The sequence below is a fragment of the Pantherophis guttatus genome, chromosome 2 (assembly GCF_059756535.1).
Source record: "Pantherophis guttatus breed Tessera chromosome 2, ASM5975653v1, whole genome shotgun sequence".
Lineage (NCBI taxonomy): Eukaryota > Metazoa > Chordata > Lepidosauria > Squamata > Colubridae > Pantherophis > Pantherophis guttatus.
In genome coordinates this window covers 239,407,114-239,428,442 of record NC_142064.1, presented here as the reverse complement: position 1 = coordinate 239,428,442, position 21,329 = coordinate 239,407,114, and the positions used below count along the sequence as shown (strand labels likewise).

Here is a 21,329-nt window from a genome sequence, read left to right as displayed (position 1 = left end):
GAGCAGGTCCTGGCAATCTGGATACAGTGGAGTGGGAAGAAGTTGCCAGGGAATGGGCTGTGGCCTCTAGAACCCTGACAACTTTGTGCACCCTGGTGGGCTGGGTGGGCAACTGAGTTGGGGTTAGAGATAAGCAGGTGGGTGGGAGTTGCAGCACCATCATATTGGTAAGGGCAGGCACATTGCCAAGTGCCCAAATTTTGATCACATGGCTAAGTTACACATGACTTTGGGCAGAGGTCATAACTCTCTTTGTTCAGCATCACAATTTCAAACAGACACTGACAAAACAGTTGTAAATGAAGGACTACCATTTTTTTCGGAGTATAAGACGCACCTTTTTTCCCCCCTAAAAGGGGGTGAAAATTTAGGTGCGTCTTATACACCGAATATAGCCCCACCCACCCACTGGCCCCCACCCTTTGGCCTCTGCCTCGCAGCAGTTACCTCCTTGCAGCAAACAGCAAGAAGAAACAGCTCTTTTTAGCTTCAGCACAGCCTAATTAGCACAAGTTGATTGGATCGGCCTCTCAACTCTCAGCTGTTTTGCGCAGGGCTCTGCTGCTTGCTGCAAAGAGGTAAATTGCTGGAGCAGATTTTTTTTCCCTAGTGCTAATCAAGCTATGCTGAAAACGAAAATGAAAGTAAAGCAGGCTGTTTTCTGCAACGAGGCAAAATTGCTCAGAGGCAGAGGGAGATTTCTTTTTCTTCTTTTCCTCACCAAAAAAGATAGGTGCGTTTTATAATCCGGTGCATTTTATATTCCGAAAAATACGGTACTTATAGCAACTGGATGGCAGGCAGAGGCTAAGGATAAAGGGAATAATAGACTTGGAAGGAACCTTGAAGGTCTTCTAATCCAATCCCCTCCTCAAGCAGGAAACCTTATATGATTTCAGACAAATGGTTATCCAATCTCTTCTTTAAAATCTCCAGTGTTGGAGTACCCACAACTTTTGGAAGCAAGTCATTCCACTGATAAATTGTTCTGACTGTCAGGAAATTTCTTCTTAGTTCCAGGTTGGTTTTCTCCTTGATTAGTTTCCATCCATTGCTTTTTGTCCTGCTTTCAGGTGCTTTGGAGAATAGGTTGAAACCAGGGGTGAAATCTAAAATTTTTCCCTACCGGTTCTGTGGGCGTGGCTTGGTGGGAGGGGGTGTCCTGTGACTGAGTGGGCATGGCCAACTCAATGTCACTCACAGCCACGCCCACTCAGTCACAAGACCCCCCTTCCACCAAGCCACGCCCACAGAACCCGGTAGGAAAACTTTTTAAATTTCTTTCTCCTGTGGCTCCACCCACCTGCCCCATTCCCCGAACTCCTACTGCTCACCTTTCTCCCGCAGCTCGCTGTCAGGAAAGGCAAGCACCTGAAAGGTACCGGAGTCACTCACTGTCCTTCTTGAATGAGCCGCTCTGGTCCACGTGCCGGCTGCGCAAGCGCACACCCAACCTGCCACTGAATTAAATAAACAGTGTGCACTTGCGCAGCCGGTGCGTGAACCAGAGCGACTCATTCAAGAAGGAAAGTGAGCGACTCCGATACCTTTTGGGCGCTTGCCTTCCCTGACAGCCAGCTGCGGGAGAAAGGTGAGCAGTAGGAGTCCGGGGAATGGTGCATTCCCCGAGTCCGGGGAATGGGGCGGCTGGATGGAGCCTCCAGCTGCCATTGCTACCAGTTCTCTGAACCACCGGCCATCATCGCTACCTACTCACCCGAGCCAGTCCGAACCGGGAACATTTCACCCCTGGTTGAAACCCCCCCCCCTCTTCTTTGTGGCAGCCCCTCAGATATTGGAACACTGCTATCATGTCACCCCTAGATCCTAACCTTAGATCTTCTTTTCTTACCCAATTCCTGCAACTGTTCTTCATATATTATAGCCTCCGTTCTCTAATCATCTCTGTTGCTCTTCTCTGCACTCAACATCTATATACATACATACATACATACATACATACATACATATATATATATATATATATATATATATATATATATAATGGTGATCAAAACTGAATGCAATATTCCAAGTGTGGTCTGTACTTTCATGCTTGAAAGATTCTATTAATGTAGCTTTATAATAAAGTAGAATTATCTCATGTGGTTGTGATGCCTCTCTAGTTTACCCTAGAAGGCCAAGATCAAGAAAATGCAGATAATAGTTTGTAAAACATTATTAGCTTGGATCATCTGCTTCTTTTTGCATTGTCAGGAAGGCAGCAGTCTGATGGGTCCATTAAATGGTTGGTAGCAAGAGAATCAAGACTTTCCTAACTACAAAACATAGAGATACATTGGGTGTTAAATTGAAAGTGTTTGCTTGCCTAATGTCTTTTCCTCTTCAAAACATCTGATTACAGAGAGGGCTCGCAATCTGGGCGTCCTCCTGGATGCACGGCTCTCTTTAGAAGAGCATATGACGGCCGTGGCCAGGGGGGGCTTTTTTTCAGGTTCGCCTGATTCGCCTGTAGCAGCCCTTTCTGGACCGGGACACCTTGCGCACGGTCACTCACGCCCTTGTCACCTCCTGGCTGGACTATTGTAATGCTCTCTACATGGGGCTCCCCTTGAAGAGCACTCAGAGGCTCCAGCTGGTCCAGAATGCGGCCGCGCGAGTGGTTATGGGCGCAACCCATTGTGCCCATGTGACACCCCTCCTGTGCGAGCTGCACTGGCTCCGGTGCGATTCAAGGTGTTGGTCAACTCCAAATCTCAACCGACAAATGCTCTGTCTTACACATTGGCAAAAAGAATCACAACACAAAATATAAGCTGAGTGGACATGACCTTGTAGATGACCCTCACTCTGTCAAGGACCTTGGTGTACTCATATCAAATGATCTAAGTGGCAAAGCCCACTGTAACAACATCGCCCAAAATGCATTAAGGGTTGTAAACCTAATCTTGCGTAGCTTCTTCTCTGGTAATATTACACTACTAACTAGAGCATACAGAACATTTGCTAGACCAATTCTTGAATACAGCCCATCTGTCTGGAACCCGTACTGCACATCTGACATTAATACAATTGAACATGTCCAGAAATATTTCACAAGAGTCCTCCACTCCTCCACTCCTAACAAAATGCCTTATGCCACCAGACTTGAAATTTGGGGCTTAGAAAATTTAGAACTACGCTGCGTTCGATATGACCTAAGCATAGCTCATAAAATCATCTGCTACAATGTCCTACCTGTCAATGACTACTTCAGCTTCAACCACTACAATACATGAGCACACAATAGATACAAACTTAAAGTGAACCGCTCCAAACTCGATTGCAGAAAATATGACTTCAGCAACAGAGTGGTCAATGCCTGGAATGCACTATCTGATTCTGTAGTTTCAGCCCAAAACCCCCAAAATTTTAACCTTAGACTGTCTACTATTGACCTCACCCCAATCCTAAAAGGTCTGTAAGGGGCGTGCATAAGTGCCTACCGTCCCTGTCGTAATGTTCCCTTTAATAGTATTCATTTTATGTATCCAATTCATGTTTATACTTATATATATTATCTAATACGTACTCGGCAAAATAAATAAATGAATAAAATAAAAAGTAAGGGGGATTTATAAACTGGTGCCACAGCCGTTGAGAAGGGAAATGTTGGAATTTGGCTTAGTTTGCAGCATCTTTCTATATCTACAGACCTTGAGGGGCAACAAAGGGACTTATATTTTATCTCTTTCCTGAAAGAAGTAATCTGCAGGCCCCTGTGGAACATGTTCCTATTGGTTAGACTGATATCCTGAAAACTTTTATCACTTCCTTCCTTTCTCTCATTTCTGTCTCTTCTGACTCTGATCAGTGTAGTTCAACCATTTAAGCTGAATCATTATTTCTCCCTCATGGAAGACTACAAGACTATATCTTAGCTATAGCTAGAGTTCAGTCACTTAAAATTACCAATCAAAATACAACTTCCTAATGAAAGTTATGTCTTTTTTTCACACAAATATCAGCCTCAAGAATAATTTATTACAAAAGTTATACGCCTAACTTTAGTGTTTCTCCCTGCATGGAATCTTTCCATTACATTAAGCTATCTGCTATCTGGCATTCTATTTTGATATAGCTTTACAGTGGTTTGAATAAATTTAGGGCTATAGTTGATACTTCATTTTGCTTCAGATTTTAAGTATATTCATATATATATACATATTTATTGTGTGTGTATGTGTATACACACGCGCATGCGCGCGCACACACACACACCCAAATGTTCAAGTTACTACTAAGCCCAAATTGGGGACGATGGGTTAGCTCTTTGAAAAAGAAATGTATACTGAAAATAATTAGCTACACAAGTGAGGGCAGGAACAGCCAACCTTAATTAAAAAGCTCCTTAAGGCTTCTGCAGTACAGAAGCTTCACAGAGTTGCATTCATCCCCCCAAAATAAGATTTGCAAAGTGTAAGTGGACATACATGGATTCCTGCCCTAAATATAGAATAAATTATCTGAGTTTATAGTATAATTTTTTTTAAAAAAAAACCACTCTAAGCTATCATACTATAGGGAAAATGCAGAATTGCCTGTTTTGTACATCTAATACATGCATACATAATATTTCCTTTGTTAAATCTCAAAATATATGCAGTAAACAGTTTCAAGAAAGATCTGTTAGGGCAAATATTAGAATATTGTAAAAAAGAAACCAAAGGGAATCTACCTCTGCCATTTAGATGCATATTTTAAGCAAACATCTTGAATTTATTCCACATCATAAGGTGTGTTGTTTCACAGTGCATAGTATATAAAATGTTATCGGCTTTGCCTTGGAATAGATGTACACACATACAGATACATACAGAGAGGGGAAGGGAAGGAGATAGGGAGAGGCAGAGGGGGAGTGGGAGGGGAGAGGGAGAAAGAAGGAGAGGAAGAGAGAGGAGAGAGAGAGAGGGGAGAGATCGAGGCAGAGACAGAGGGGGGGAAGAGAGTAAGAGAGATTGCATTTTGAATTGCTTGCTCAAATATATGAGGTACAAAAAGTAAACATACAAGCAACATTTAATCTCTGAATAAGAGAAATTAAATATGCGACATTGGGAATAAAAAAATGTGTCAGGGAATTGATCTTACACCTAAGATTTCAACAAATCAAAAATAAATGATGCTCCATCCAACTTGAGATAATGCACAAATGCTTTCGGGGAGATAAAGTTTACTCTGTATTTCTCCAGACTGAGGGGATTACTTGTGAAAAGATTCAGTCAAATGTATTTCAGATATCTTCTGAGGCAATTAAAACATACATAAGGGTGTGTGTGTGTGTGTGTGTGTGTGTGTGTGTGTGTGTATCTGTGTATCTGTGTATCTGTGTATCTAATGTTTAGAAAATTTATACTCCCCCTTTATGCTAGGATTAACATTTAAGGGAGCTGAAGTTTTTTAAAAAATACAAAAGTTAAAACATAAAATCAATACTAACATCAGTTATATTATGTTAATCTCTGAATGAAAAACTTTCTAACGAGGAGGAAACCAAAGGTCAACATCCAAAACATAATGGGGACTTAGTCAAACAATTTTATCCAAAATAAGTGGATGAACTACACCATTCATCCTGCTTTACCCACCACTTGTGAAGGTTCTACACAAATGAATCCTTGTAGCTGGGTTTCTGTCCTTCTCGATCACTGGAGGTTTTTAAGAAGAGGATGGACAGCCAATTGTCCAGAGACCTTAGAGTTTCCGGCCTGAGCAGGGGGTTGGACTAGAAGACCTCCAAGGTCCCTTCCAACTCTCTTTTTCTGTATTCCATATTTTGTATTTTCTGTATTCTATATTTTGTACTTTCTGTATTCTATATCTGCACCTACTGGTACTCTTGGTGCTTGTTTTTTTGCTGTTGTTTCAGTTCAGATTTCTTCCCATTGTCTTGATGCCTTGTCTTACTAATTCTATCACCCATACAAACATTACTGATTAGAAGCCCATAAATTGATGCTGTCTTTCCACAGAATACTTAAACTACCTGAAAAATAAATTTGATATCTCTTCCAAACTCTGTGGAACACGTAAACATTAGATAAGGTTCAAATGTTAGCAGCACAACTACAATCTATAATTTGACCAAAGCATGTTTTACCATTGAAAAACCCTGGGTTAATTCATAGATTAAAACATCAGAGAAATTAGAGAAAATGAAGTTCTGTGTTATTGCTAATTCATTTTAGAAGGATACTGTTTTGTGTGGAAAGCAATGAAAAGAGAAGTTAAGCATCTTCTACGTAGCTTAATAAATACACGTTCTATGTCAATATTAATTAGCAGGAAGCTATTAAATAACGTACTGTTTTGCTTTCATGTAAATATAAATCTCTTAACTTTTTATATCAGGATATTTCACTGCTGTTGACAGAAGCACTAAGTAGAATTTATAGTTCTTATTGCTCAACAAAAAACTATCCAGTAGAAGAGAGAAATCTAATCACTCTGATGTTGAGGAGTAGGAGGAAGGAAAGTGTCACATTACGCAATTTCTTGATTTTCTTTAAAGCAATCTAAATTTCAACCATTAATATACATTTAACTCAAAAAAGGGAAACCCTTCACATTTTCACTGGAAGTCATATAAATATCTGCTGAAGAAATTCAAATAACAGATATCGTTTCAGAATGTCCACCTATCCAAGATGAGGGTGGCTGCTCTTATGCATTGCCAGAGTTAGACAAACGAAGAAAAGAAACAGAAGATATATATCGATACAGAAAAATTCTCATTTAAACACAAAAGCAAATTATGGAAAGCAACCGTAACCAGGAGACTATCAGGGTTACCCAGCCTGAACGACAAAATCAAGATGACCTTTGGAAAACAGCAAAGAGAATTAGAGTTTAGTGAACATCCATTTCTTTCAGCTCAGTTCAAGTAGTTGTACTACAAATTCATTTTGCTCCTTAGGTTGAGGTTAAGGTTGATGGCTAAATTCAATACCTGTATTCCCACATATGTTGCCTCTATCTTTAAACCAGGCTATAATTCAAATGGCAAGTATTTTTTAAATAGCTCTAAAACAGGAATGCCCATTCCACATGTAGTTTAATCTCATTGAAACAGGTTCCTCTCTTCATTACTAGCATGGCCTTCTGAAAGTAACCAGAAGACGATCTTCATTTTCTGCTGATTTCACTGAGTCTCTGATTCCAATTTGCTTTATATGTATATAATGGACCTAATTTCTTTCAGACATCGAAACTCTATGGATGACTGTGTGAATTGCCCTGTCTCAGACTTATCTTCCTCCTTAGGGCTGCTATCATGGGGATAAAAGTAAGGCCAGAACCTTATATAAGCCATCTACAAGAAAGATGGGATATGGATAAGGAATAACAACAGCACAGCACTTAGACTTATATACCGTTCCATAATGCTTTATAGCACTCTCTGGGTGGTTTACAATGTCAGCATATTGCCCCCAACAATCTTGGTCCTCATTTTACCAACCTCAGAAGGATGGAAGTCTGAGTCAACCTTGAGTCCCATCAGGATCAAACTCCAGGCAGTGGGCAGAGTTAGCCTGCAATACTGCATTCTAACCACTGCCCCACGAGGGTTCAATGAAACAAGTAATTCCATTCCTCTTATCAACTGCAAAATCCTACTGTGTTTCTTCATGCTTCTAAGTCCAGATTTTACACTGTTTCAAGAGATTTAGTGGACAAAAGTGGTAGATCTGTTCTGGTTTTGTGGAATTGGAGGGGGGAGGGGGAAGTGGTAATGGCCATGTTTGGTGGAGGCATAATTAACTAATTCCTTTATCCTGATTTTTTTGGCAAAAAAAATATCAAATAGGGTCAAGTTGGCTATTCCTGGATTAATTATCCAAAAGGCCTTTGTTCAATTTAGGCCTTGTTCAAAGTAGACTTTTCCATGCAAAGAGGTTAAAAATATATCTATTACATAACAAGTAATCATTCTGGCAGAAGACTGCATGAACAAATATTTAATTTTTGGAGACTGACCCTTTGGGTTAGGATCACTGCTATAACTAATTAACTGCATCAATTATATAAATTAATTAACAATTACATGTAAAGAAACATATATCTAACTTTGATAAAGAAAGGGATTTATTCTTGTTATTATCAATTATGAATTCACAATGTCAAGGAGATGGACAGAGTCTTTGAATTCTGAAGCCAATAAGGTAAAAGATCCTTACCTTCGACACAAGATGGCCGCGCGTGTGTTGTGCCTGCAACCTGACCTGGGAAGCAGGAGCACTTGACTGTCTGTGACCGCTCTTCAATCCTGTTCTTGTTGCAACACCGATGCACTGCAACCACCTCACAGGTTCCTTGCTTAACTTGGTTGAGGCCTACGAACAACAAGGCATGGGTTATTGTCTCAGAACTGATTACAAAGGACATTGTTTCCACGGTTGTTTGTTTTTTTCAGAAAAAGCAGTTCATGGATAAATTATGAGAAATCTTATTACAGCCTCCATCATTTCACCTATTGCACTGTGTGACTCATCCTTATCATGCAATCCATTACAATGGAATAATTCTTTTTATTAAATTTGTATACTGTGGTAATCACATAATAAGACTTAAAAGCAATTTGGTATTACATGGGCTTCCAACAGAATAGAATAGAATAGAATTCCTTATTGGCCAAGTGTGATTGGACACACAAGGAATTTGTCTTGGTGCATACGCTCTCGGTGTACATAAAAGATACATTCTTCAAGAATCATAAGGTACAACACTTAATGATAGTCATAGGGAAACAGTCAATATAAATCTTAAGGATACCAGCAACAAGGTTATAGTCATTCAGTCATAAGTGGGAGGAGATGGGTGATAGGAACGATGAGAAGATTAATAGTAATGCAGACTTAGTAGCTAGAGTGACGGTGTTGAGGGAATTATTTGTTTAGCAGAGTGATGGTGTTCAGGAAAAAACACCAATACGGGTGTTCTTGTGTCTAGTTGTTCTGGTGTGCAGCGCTCTATAGCGTTGTTTTGAGGGTAGGAGTTGAAACAATTTATGTCCAGGATTTGAGGGGTCTGTAAATATTTTCACAGCCCTCTTTTTGACTCGTGCAGTATACAGGTCCTCAATGGAAGGCAGGTTGGTAGTAATTGTTTTTTTCTGCAGTTCTAATTATTCTCTGAAGTCTGTGTCTATCTTGTTGGGTTGAAGAAACAAACCAGACAGTTATAGAGGTGCAGATAACAGACTCAATAGCTAAGCACCTGCCTGACCTTAACAGGAGGACTATTCCATAGGGCATAGATTGCTACCAAAAACCAGCTTCAGATTTCCTCTTGCCTTTACCTTACATAAATTAAGGTAATTTCTTCCCTGAGAGGCACACTGGTCAGGTTAATTCCAGTTGAAAAAGGCAATCCTGACGATACCTGGGAAGCAAGCCATAAAGTGCTTTATAGGTTAAAAATAAGTGTTTGAGCAATTCATGATAACCTACTGGAAGCATTATTCAACAAGATTCTATTTACATCATTGCATTGCAATCCAATCAGGCAACCTTATTTTTTATTCAAGTAGGCAATCTACTGATTGAGGCATACCTTTACATCCAGAATTTTGATGTACAGATAGAGTGAACTTTTTTTGCTTTACTTTCTGATACATTTACCAAAAGTAATATAATGTACTTTCTGACTTTGGGCTTTTATCAAAGGTCTAAATAAGTTAGTATGTATATCTAACAGCAACATTTATTCATTTACTAGTAGAATGTGGCAACAGTCTTGGGAGCAGTAAAACATGCTCATCAGGTTGCATTAATATGCAAAGCCAGGCAAAAATGTGAGTTAACTTTTGAAACTAAAGGGATATAGAATTAAAGATACAAGTTCCCTCATAAGAACAAAAATACTTTTATAATTTTGAAAGGCCAGAGTCATTCATATTGCTAAAACAGCTTTTAAAATAATAATAATAATAATAATAATAATAATAATAATAATAATAATAATAATAATAATAATAATTAAATTTGTATACCGCCCTACTCCCAAAGGACTCAGGGCGGTGAACAGCCAAATAAAATACATATACTACAAATGTTAAAAAAACCATTAAAATACAATTAAATAATTGGCCTGAAAAATGAAATTTAAAACACCCCAAGACAAATTTAAAATTTTTAAATTTTAAAAATTTTAAAAAAGTTTAAAAGAGAGGTTAGGCCAGGCCGGCCAGCTGGAAAAGAAATGTTTTGATGGCACGGCGGAAAGCGCACAGGTCCGGGATCCTCCGTATCTCTGGGGGGAGCTCGTTCCAGATGGCGGGTGCTCCCACAGAGAAGGCTCCCCCCCGGGGGCCGCCAGTCGACATTGTTTGGCCGACGGCACCCTGAGGAGCCTCTCTTTATGGGAGCATACTGGTCGGTGAGAGGCCACTGGTGGCAGAAGGCGGTCTCGTAGATACCCCGGTCCTAAGCCATGGAGCGCTCTAAAGGTGGTAACCAAAACCTTGAAGTGCACCCGGAAGACCACCGGGAGCCAGTGCAGCTTGCGCAGGAGGGGGGTCACATGGGAGTACCCTGTCGCTCCCATAACCACCCGCGCGGCTGCATTCTGTACCAGCTGGAGCCTCCGGGTGCTCCTCAAGGGGAGCCCCATGTAGAGAGCATTGCAGTAGTCCAGGAGGGAAGTGACAAGGGCATGAGTGACCGTATTTAACGAGTCTCGATCCAGAAAGGGACGCAACTGGCGAATCAGGCGAACCTGATAAAACGCCCTCCCGGCCACAGCCGTCAAGTGCTCTTCTAAAGACAGCTGTGAGTCCAGGAGGACCCCCAAGTTGCGAGCCCTCTCCATGGGGGCCAATGACTCGCCCCCAATAGTCAGTGATGGCACCAACTGACTATATCGGGATGTCGGAAACCACAGCCACTCGGTCTTGGATGGGTTGAGCCTGAGTCTGTTTCTCCCCATCCAGATGTACAGCCTCCAGGCACCGGGACATCACTTCAAGGGCATCATTGGGTTGGTCCGGTTTACTTCTTCATAAAGAAGAATGGAAACTAAGCATAAGCTTGAATTTAACCATGAATCCTTGCTTACTAAACCATAATATTTTAAGATGATTTCTGATAGTGATTGATGTGATTGAGGTATTCCTTCCATATTTATTTATTCATTCATGCGAAACGATTAGCAACATTTCTGTTTGTATGCTACTTGTACTCATTCTGTTTTATTAAATCAAGATTCCAAAATTAATATGTTATTCAACACAGCCTACAACCTAAAAGAATCAGTGATCGATGCTCATTTGCACCCTCAAGTTAGTTTCAAGCTGTATTTTTAACACTAATATTATGCTAAATATTTTTAAAAAGTGCTGAGAACAATGTGAAGTCACTCCATAGGTAAATGAAATTGTACAACTGGAATTCAGATCCAATGAAGACTCCGCTTAGTCCTTTAATATATTTTCTCTACAGCATTTCTATGTATAGTAAAGAACTACTACCTTACATAAAGACTTAAACAGCTGCACTGAAAACTACGCAAGGGTGAATATGAAACAAATAATAGAATATACGAGATTTTATTCAAGCTCCCCAGCTCCTAGATATCACCCTTTTAACAAAATATGCTTCATCTCTGGGATGAATCATCCATTTACTGAAAGTTGCAAAAAGGTTGATCATTGTACTAAAAAAGTTGATCATAGCCAGTATATTATATTTATCGACAGCCTGTATATTTTATGGACATGTCTAACATCTAAGTAATAGCATTTAAAAAAAAAAAAGCTCTTTGGGGCAATGGATTTATTGCAAACTGAGAAATAAATAAGCCGCCAACATCTTTATATCTCCATATCTTTCAAAAAAAAGTCACTTCCTAAAATCTGTTGTGAATATTTCCAAGCTGCTATAAACAGAAGATTTTATTTTGTTAACAAATAAAGAATAAGTACCGTTCTGTACACTTAAATGACTTAAACAGGTTAATAGCTTGCTAATAATCTTGCATCAACAGGAGGTAATGGAGGTGATTATTCTCTTGATAATTTGTGTAGGAGAGACCTGTTTGTATTTTTTTAAATATAGGATTCAATCTGGCCTAAGCAAGTTCTAAGCAATTGCATGTTGAATTTAGAGACTAAGGTTATGAGCAGTAAAACTCACTAAGATGAAGCACTATGAAGTAAAACAGCATTAGAGCTTTGTGCCCTGAAGTCATGATGTACTGCCAGCATGTGATTCCCAAAATTAGCAGTCAGAGATCAGTCAGGGGCATGGCTATTGTAATATCCTGCTTATTTCTTTTATTCAAACTCTGCAGATTCGGGTCCAGGAATCCCAACTGCATCAAGTGGAAGACAAGAATTGTTTTAATTTAAGAACCTAAGCCAATATACATTCAAATCCATTAGAACCCTTCACCAACTCCCAAATTCCCTAAAGAATACATCTAGGCTTGCAATCATATATGAGCACATTCAGACCAGTATCACAGAAGGTTTTCCAGTTTAGAAAGTTCTGGGGACATCATGTCTTAGTTTAGAAGGAAAGTTCAGAAAGGAGACATAACTGCTCAGAGCCCCTCTTACTGCCCAGAGCTCCTGGGCAGTACAGAAATATAATGGATGGATGGATGGATGGATGGATGGATGGATGGATGGATGGATGGATGGATGGATGGATGGATGGAATAGTGGGTGGTTGGGTGGGTGAGAGAGTGAGTGAGTGAGTGAGTGAGTGAATGAATGAATGAATGAATGAATGAATGAATGAATGAATGAATGAACGAACAAACAAATAGCATGGGATATGTTAGAGGCCTTGGGGTCAACAAATAATGCTTAGTGATGGGAGATTCTGAAGAAACAAAAAGAAGTCTTTCTTCACACTGAAATCTGGAATTTCCTCAGATATAGTCATGACATTCAGTTTGGGTGACTTTAAATTCGAGAAATTCATGGAGAAAGGAGCTATTAGCATTAATGGCTAAATTTTATTCTGCAATCAGAGGAAGTATGACTCTCAGTATCATTTGCTTTACAGCCTGTATATGGAAATGGATTGCAGAATCACAGAGTTGAAAGATGTCTTAGAAGTCATCCTATCCAACCCCCTAGCCTAGATCATTGTAGGACATCTTTGAGAGACACATGGCTGTGTCTGGCAGACCACAACTCTTCCCAACCTCTGGCCTGGATCTGCTTCCTTTTAGTTTAAGCCCACTGATTCTAATCCTGCCCTCTGGGACCATCAAAGTCCACTCCTTTTTCCAAGTGACAACCCTTTTGATATTTGAAGGCTATCATTTCTCCTCTCCAAATACTACACTAGCTAGGCTTTTGATTTAATCCAGCGGAGCGGTTTCTTAGCTTCTCATATTTACCCCAGTTTCTGCTTATTAAGACATGAAAACAGTGATGTCCATGCAAAGCAGAGAACCACATGAATCTAACTAGTGTATGCACATTCATGAACAGATAGCATAATTTTAGGTCCTCTGCTGTCAATCAATTTTATCAGTGGAATACATAAATACATCTGTGTTTTCAAATCAAGTCACTCCCTCTCCATGCATATGAGGTTCGGAGGTTCTTTCTGTGCTTATGAGGGGGTCTCTCTTTTTTTCAGGGAGTTTCGTTTTTCCATTGGAAGCCATAACACCCCTGATTGTTCCCATGCCTTTCTTAATAAGGAACTTGAGTAGATTTGAGAAAAGACACGTTCCTTGATTTGCCTGAGGAAGTCACCAGAACTCTTAAAGCTCACTTCCCACAACACTCTTTAAAGATAAAGCAGCAAACAGCTAGACAGTCCTTGACTTTCAACTGGCCGTTTACCAACTAGCTGAAGTTATGACAGACATTCACAGGGATACTTACTACATTGTTCTGAAGTTCTGACGGCGCCTTTAATTACATGACCACATGTCAAGTGCTTGGAAATCAACCCACATTTTTGGCTCTCTCGTAATCACAAGACCGTGTTTTACAATGTTTTTGCCCATAAAAAGGCGTTTACTTCCAGTTTTTGCAAATACTGAACAAATCGATTTGTGTACTGACCACTGCATTCGCTTAGCAACCAGCAGGTTTACTTAACAACTGCCACAAAAAGGTAGTAAAATCAAATCAGTCATGTGGATAACCCACTTTACAACTGTTATGACTTTTATCTGTAATGGGCAGGCTCTATTTAGGCCATAAGTCAAGTACTACCTGTACTGTTTAAAAGATCTGAACTGCTAAGGGAGACCCAAATCACTGAAAAAATTGCCAGAACATTTCTGACATGCTGCAGCTTCAATATATGTTTAGTATTTCACAGCACAGTGTGGCATTACAAAAAGAGATCTCTAATTTGTACAGTGTATATTGCTGTCTGGAGAAACATAGCAAGGTCATGTTACAACTGTTTAAAGAGCCTTCAGGTGATGATTCCACACTGCAATATTTTGTTCAGTAAAACCTCAATTTAATGGACTATTTGGGGAGCAGGGGTGCTTGTTAAAGCCAAATGTCTATTAAATCCAAATTTACCTAATTGATGCAATGTATATCATTTGCATAATTATGTTCTTGACATTTTTACATTGCACAATTACTTGTGCAACATCAATTATATAATTATGCCAATGACAAAAAGAGATGCAAATGTCTATAATGCAATTAGGGAAACTGATACAAATAACGTAAAGCATCTATTACATCATTATGCAAATGATGTAAATTGACATAAATGGAATATATTAAGTGAACTGTTTGAACTATGCCAAAAATCCTCAGATTTTGATCTCCTGTTTGTGAATGAAGTTCACAGTAAAATTCATCCAAAAGTCCATTGAATAGGGAGACTGCCAAGAGAGGTATGGTGAACTAAAGACAGCTCTTCAAAGGCGTAGCTGATGACTATGACAAAGACAAGGAACTGGTGAATAGACTATTTGCTTGAAACCTCTCTGGTTTAAGAGAGGATGGGAGATCACCCACATGTGCTCCAGGCAGCTGTTCCCCCTTAAGGAGATTGTAGCCACTTTTCCATGATTTTGAGCACTAGGAAACAATGGGAATAACCCAGTGTTGAAATGTAAAATTTGTTACTACTGGTTCTGTGGGCGTGGCTTGGGGGGGGGGTAATGTGACTGGGTGGGCGTGGCCATCTTTTTTTTTTTTTTTACTTTTAAAAGCATTTTTTCTACAACCTCTTCGGCTGAAAAAAATGCTTTTAAAAGTAAAACAAAAGTCTCTGATGATCGTGCGGCTCAGCTGGGCATGTGGGGGGGGGGGCAGCGCAGGGATTTTTCTCTGAACCACTCACCGCCATCGCTACCAGATCAGGCAATCTGATCCGAACCCAGAGCATTTCACCCCTGGAATAACCATCTTGCTCATAAACATGATGGAGACTTTAAAAGTTCACAAACCTCACTTTGTAATCACTTTCAGAAAATGTTCATTAATTGTTTCTAAGCTATTAGAGACTCCTGAAATAACAAGTTTGAAGCTGTCTTTAATTCTAAACAAATGACAACTGTAATCATAACTTTAGAATTTAAAGAATCCAAAATAAATAACAGGAAGCTTTCTGAAATGAAATGGAACTCTGCATTTTTTTTAACATCAGCATGAATATTTGTAAAACACATACAGTAATGAACAACTTTTTCATTCCCTGCCCCCTTCACTAGATGAAGTCCAGCTATTTTTCCCCATCTTGATCTGACTGAAAGAAATGGAAATGGATGGTTAGGGGAGAATGCTTCTCCCACCCTTTGCTTCTCTATCCTTTCATGATGATGATGCTGTTGCTCTTAGATCTGTGCCAGCTGGTAACAAGAAAATCAGGGTCATGCAATTATATGATGTTTGCTTCAAAGTCATTGTACATCCTTTCCAATACCATCCCACCAGCACACATGTATCACACAAAAGTGGAGATCAGAGACCTGTTCCACAAACTTGCAAACAATTCAAGACAATTTATCTCCTTGTCAGCTCCAAATTACTGATCTGGTTTGGACATCCAGAATTCCAACAGGAGCAGCCTCATCTCTCTGTGCTTCAACTTTACTTCCATTGCTCTCAATTCTCCCCTAATAAAAATATCAAAGCACTAAAAGAAACAAACCTGCGCATCCAAAAGGAAATTTGAAGAATTAACACAAATGTTTAGAGAAAAAGCTAACAATTGGACAGGAAAACATGATGATAAAGGACTCAAAATATAAACATGCAAGCTTGCATTATGGATGGAAAACAAACAACAATTAATTTTATTACCTTTCATCCCACCAGTACGCGAAGTTGAAAAAACTGCCTGCTTCTTTCAAGCACATTATTAGTACGAAATTAGAAAGCTGAGGGAAGGTGGGTGTAAAATGAAAAGTCAAGGTGGGCACCCTCAAGTCCTGGTAATGAGAGTCCCAAGAAGTTAACTAAATCAAAAGCCTGACCTTTCACTCCTACCAGCCAAAGAAAATGCTGACAATGTAAGAGGAGATCATAGTATAACAGCATTTACTGGTGAACATCAGAGGTCACATCTATATGGAGATTGAAGTCCCCTGAAAATAAGTAGTGCAGCTGACCTTAAATCAGATACAAGTCAAAGGCTCACCCAGGAAGAGAACATAGCACTGGATGAAAATGGCTGATAAATCAAAGCAGATTTGACATAACCATGTGCTCCAAAAAAAATTTGTCAATACAGATAAATATTGGCACACACGGGCGGGCGCACATATTATTCACAGAGGCCAGCATGCTCCCTGGAACCATCCTTAGTGCCCACTGCCCACTTCGTGCCCACTGCACTTGATTTTATTTTCTTTTTTTTTCAAATGCTTTTGATTCACTTGGAAGACAGCATGTTATCATCAAATGAAGTGACAACTCCTGTATCATATTCCTATACCAAAAAGTTTCTGGAGTTAGCACAGAGAAGTGGATACATTGCATTGCCTGTTTCTGAATATACCTTCCTACCAAGGAGAGGCAGGGGAGGGAGGGAGGGAGTAAAATGTGGTGTGGAAGGGACTATTGTGTATTCCCTTGAAACAGTAAAATTGGGAGATGGCTATTAATCCAAGATGTAATTTTCTCTTTTTCCCTTCTCTTTCTTTATAGGCAAAGGGGAAAATCAGCTGGTTCTGGCAAATCTACCAACTCCTAAGAGGATCTCGATAACTGTCTCCCTACATTATCTATTTAAAATTATCCTGCATAAGCAATCTACACCCGGTGAATCCTCCTGAAATAGAAGTATCAAGGTGTCAAAAATTGCCCAGTAAAGATATAAATGCGCTATCTATTTGAATCTGTACAGTGGGAATAAACAAATGTCTGCTAAAGTCACATTAAATAAAAATGGTGGGTATTGAAGATAAGTGCCAGGGAGAGTCCTGCTATTCTTAATATGAACTGTTTAAACAATGGTTTTCTTGCTTTGATCGCCAAGCATTGTGATGATTTGCTAATATCTCTTACAGAATAGAAGGCAACTGAGGTGGCTGCATGACACCAATCGACTTGGGTCTGGAACATTTTAATATGAGAGGCATACATTACAATCTAAAATAACTGGATTTTCAAGAGGATTCTAGCAGGCTGATCTGGCTAATCATTAATCTTCCAGAAAGACCCAGCACTTCGCAATTACTAGAAAACTGCTTTCAGTGTTTGCCTTATCCTTTAAGAGGCCTTTTTTAGTTAAAGCAGGCTTATTCAGATGAAACAAGTAAGGGTAATATTCCAATTATGAAGACCATTCTTTCATTCTCTCTCATTTTCTCATTCTCTCTCTTTCATTCTGTCTCTCTCATTCTCCCTCATTCTGTCTCTCTCTTTCATTCTCTTCTCTCTCTTATTCACTTTCATTCTCTCTCTCTCGTTCTCTCATTCTCTTCTCTCTCATATTCTCTCATTCTCTCTCTCTCTGTTTGTATATACACACATCCACACCAGGGGTGGGTTCTACTTACCTTTACTACCGGTTCACAACAGGGCCGCGCGCCATTGCAAACCAGTATGCGCATGCGCAGAAGCATTCTGATGACGTTGGGGTCGGTGGCGGAGCCTCCCGCCAGTTGTACTACCGGTTCTATAGAACGGGTCCGAACCAGGGGCAACCCACCACTGATCCACACCCTTGAGTGAATCTTGATTCCTAAGGGATGCCTGAACAAATCCATGCAAATCCCTCCTGAGGCCCAGATCCATAAAAGAGCTCATTACAAAAAAAAAATTATTAAAACAGAAATTTGTAAGTTTAGCATGGATGTGTTAAATATTGTGGTATTTAAATTCTGAATAAACCCATTTCTAAAGAGATAGTCAGAATGAAACTGCTTAAATTGCCATTTGAGTTTTTAAACCTTTCAACCGGAAAGTTATCTACATTCCATTGGATCTTATTTTCAATATGTACTAAGCACTACATTACAATAATGTAACAATATTACCATAATAAGAGTTGTGGTGGCGCAGTGATTAGAATGCAGTAACGCAGGTTATTTTTGCTGACTGCTGGCTGCCTGCAATTTGGCAGTTCGAATCTCACCAGGTTCAAGGTTGACTCAGCCTCAGTTGACTCAGCCTTCCATCTTTCCGAGGCCAGTAAAATGAGGACCCAGGTTGTTGGGGGCCATATGCTGACTCTGCAAACCACTTAGAGAGGACTGTAAAGCACTGTGAAGCAATATATAAGTCTAAGTGCTATTGCTATAACCATAAAAACATTCAGTCTTTTCTCAGAGACTTGCATTAGAATCCATATTCTGGTATCACTTGACTCAGGTTTGCTTGAAAAACAGGCAAATGTGTAGGATATCTCTATTTGCTCCATTCACAATAACCAGGACTTGATCAAATAACAAAGAAGTGAGATGGGCAGCAAGCAAATCCAATGAATAAAATTAATTAATTAATTAATAAAGGATGCAACCAGCTCTTGTGGTAAAGAATACTTTATTAAAAGTATTCTTTTTAGAAAGAAAGCAAAACAGCCTGTCCCATGAGAAACCTCTGAGTCCATAGTTTTTGTCTGAAACCAACATTAGTTCCAGTGTCAATTTACAAATGATCAAATGAAAATTTCATGTGAACATTTTAACTTGCATTAGAAATTTGGGTTCAATGTTCAAGAATGAATTTTTCTTTTTTTAAAAGAAAATGCTGTAGAGATTTGTAATTTGTAAAATCAATACCACCATACATGCAATAATATGCAAAGTATTAGATATTATTTTGTATCTTTGGTTACAAAATATATTATTGCATGCCAATAACCATCCAAATATTAATATGCTTAAAAAAATACCAACAGTTTTGTTCCATACACAGCTACCAGAGAATGACAAGCTGAGAATCCTATATACCACCAGAGAGACTTTAAAATTGACACCAAACTCAAATTTTTAATAAGACAAAATAGGAAAATCATTCAAAACTGGAGTTTTATATATTGTAAATTAAAACTGAGTCAAATATGACTTTTTGGCTCTTCCTACTTTTTTATCTGGACCAGCCAACTCAAATTTTGATAGTTGCCTTTGGAGCGCTGTTGAAATTTAAATGTGATTATTTTTTATTGATATCCCACCTTTATTATATTTATGAACAACTCAAGATGGCGAATATACCTAATTCTCCTTCCTTCTCCTCCCCCTTCCTCCCTCAACTACTCTGGGAGGTGAGAGTGAGTGACTGGCACAAAGTCACTCAACTAGCTTTCATTTCTGCTTGTCCTAAAGAAACGTGTACACTCTGGAAACACAATTTAAATGAAACATGAACAATTCAATCTAATGACAATCACATAACTTCTTAGCAATAGTAAGAAAATAGTCCTATTTACTTGCCACCTAAAAAGTGCCCTGCAGGTGCTTTTCAATGCAGCACAGCATATTACACTTGAATGCCTGCAAAGAATGCTTGATAATTTAGGTGAGAACATTTGGGACTTTCTGAATAATGAAAAAAAATCGGAAAGATTGTTTAGAAATAAAGGCAAATACCCAAAGCACTTTATTTGCAGAATTTTCTGTCACAAAACGTGGAGATGGGCAGCTGCTTAGATTGACTTAAAAAGAGACTACATATATTCAGTGAGACGTCAGGTAAGAGCTGCAACTGATAATAATGACAATAGGAAATCGTAGTTTACAGATCCATGAATGAGCTCTTGATTACTCCATTCTTTCTTCCGCTTCCCATTATTGAAACAACAGTCTGATTCTGATTTACTTATCAGAATTAAAAAAAGCTCAGTTCCTCAGCTTAGATGCAGTATTCCAGTAAACAGTAAAGAAAGTCAGTTTGGTTCAGTGGTAAAGCACCCACTGCTTTAAAAACCAGGAGACTGTGAGTTCTAGTCCCACCTTAGGCAAGAAAACCGTGTTGGTAACTTTGGACCAGTCACTCTCTCTCAGCTCATAATATCAAGCTTGGGCAATAGGTTGGTGAGTCAATTCCTGTCACAACTAATGGATCAACACTTGGCTGATCAAAAAATACAGGGATTACGCACTCACAGGAAAACACCAGGAAGGAGAAAAAAATGGAACAGCGGTTTAAATGAAGACATAATCAGTGTGCAAAATTAGAACACATGAAAGGAATGTATTTCTAAGACCTGCGGTGAAATGTAATCCTGATTCCGAGGATGGAGAAAGGACGTTCCAAAGGACCAAAGACAGAAAAGTTTAAATAGTTTGTCTGGGAGGAAGAGAATCAAAATAGCTCCTCCCTAGGAGTACTCAGACTATATATTTGATGGTGTAATTAGTCTGCTTTAGTTTAGCAAGGGATGCGGTGGCTCAGTGGTTAAGACACTGAGCTTGTCGATCAAAAGGTCGGCAGTTCAGCAGTTCGAATCCCTAGTGCCGTATTAACAGGGTGAGCTCCTGTTATTTGTCCCAGCTTCTGCCAACCTAGCAGTTTGAAAGCACATTAGAAATGCAAGTAGAAAAATGGGGACCACCTTTGGTGGGAAAGTAACAATGTTCTGTGCTCCTTTGCCATTTAGTCATGCCGGCCACATGGCCACGGAGACGTTTCGGATAGTGCTGGCTCTTTGACTTTGAAACAGAGATGAGCACCGCCCTCTAGAGTCTGGAATGACTAGCACGTATGTGTGAGGGGAACCTTTACCTTTACCTTAGTTTGGCAAGATTCTTGTTTATAGGTGGGGAATGATAAAAGAAACTGCTTAGAAGAACCTCAACACGTCTTTCTTGGGTTTTGAAGCCTGACAAGAGTCTCTGTTATCATGTTCACATAGTGGGATCTAAAGCTAACAATTAGTTGTGCACAATGATGACCTTCAGAAGTGATGCATTGGCAGGTAGAATTTGGCACATGGGGAACA

General features: G+C 39.4%; 1 protein-coding gene across 3 annotated transcripts in view; it reads right to left on the bottom strand.

The window, feature by feature from the left end:
- The window catches only part of TAFA4 (TAFA chemokine like family member 4), a 180,807-nt gene that overhangs the window by 38,253 nt on the left and 121,225 nt on the right, over nt 1-21,329 (bottom strand). For all 3 annotated transcript variants that reach the window (XM_034440604.3, XM_060684192.2, XM_087887957.1), the window contains one exon: nt 8,178-8,333. In XM_034440604.3, coding sequence (XP_034296495.1) covers nt 8,178-8,333 — 156 coding nt within the window. The remainder of the gene's footprint in view (nt 1-8,177; nt 8,334-21,329) is intronic.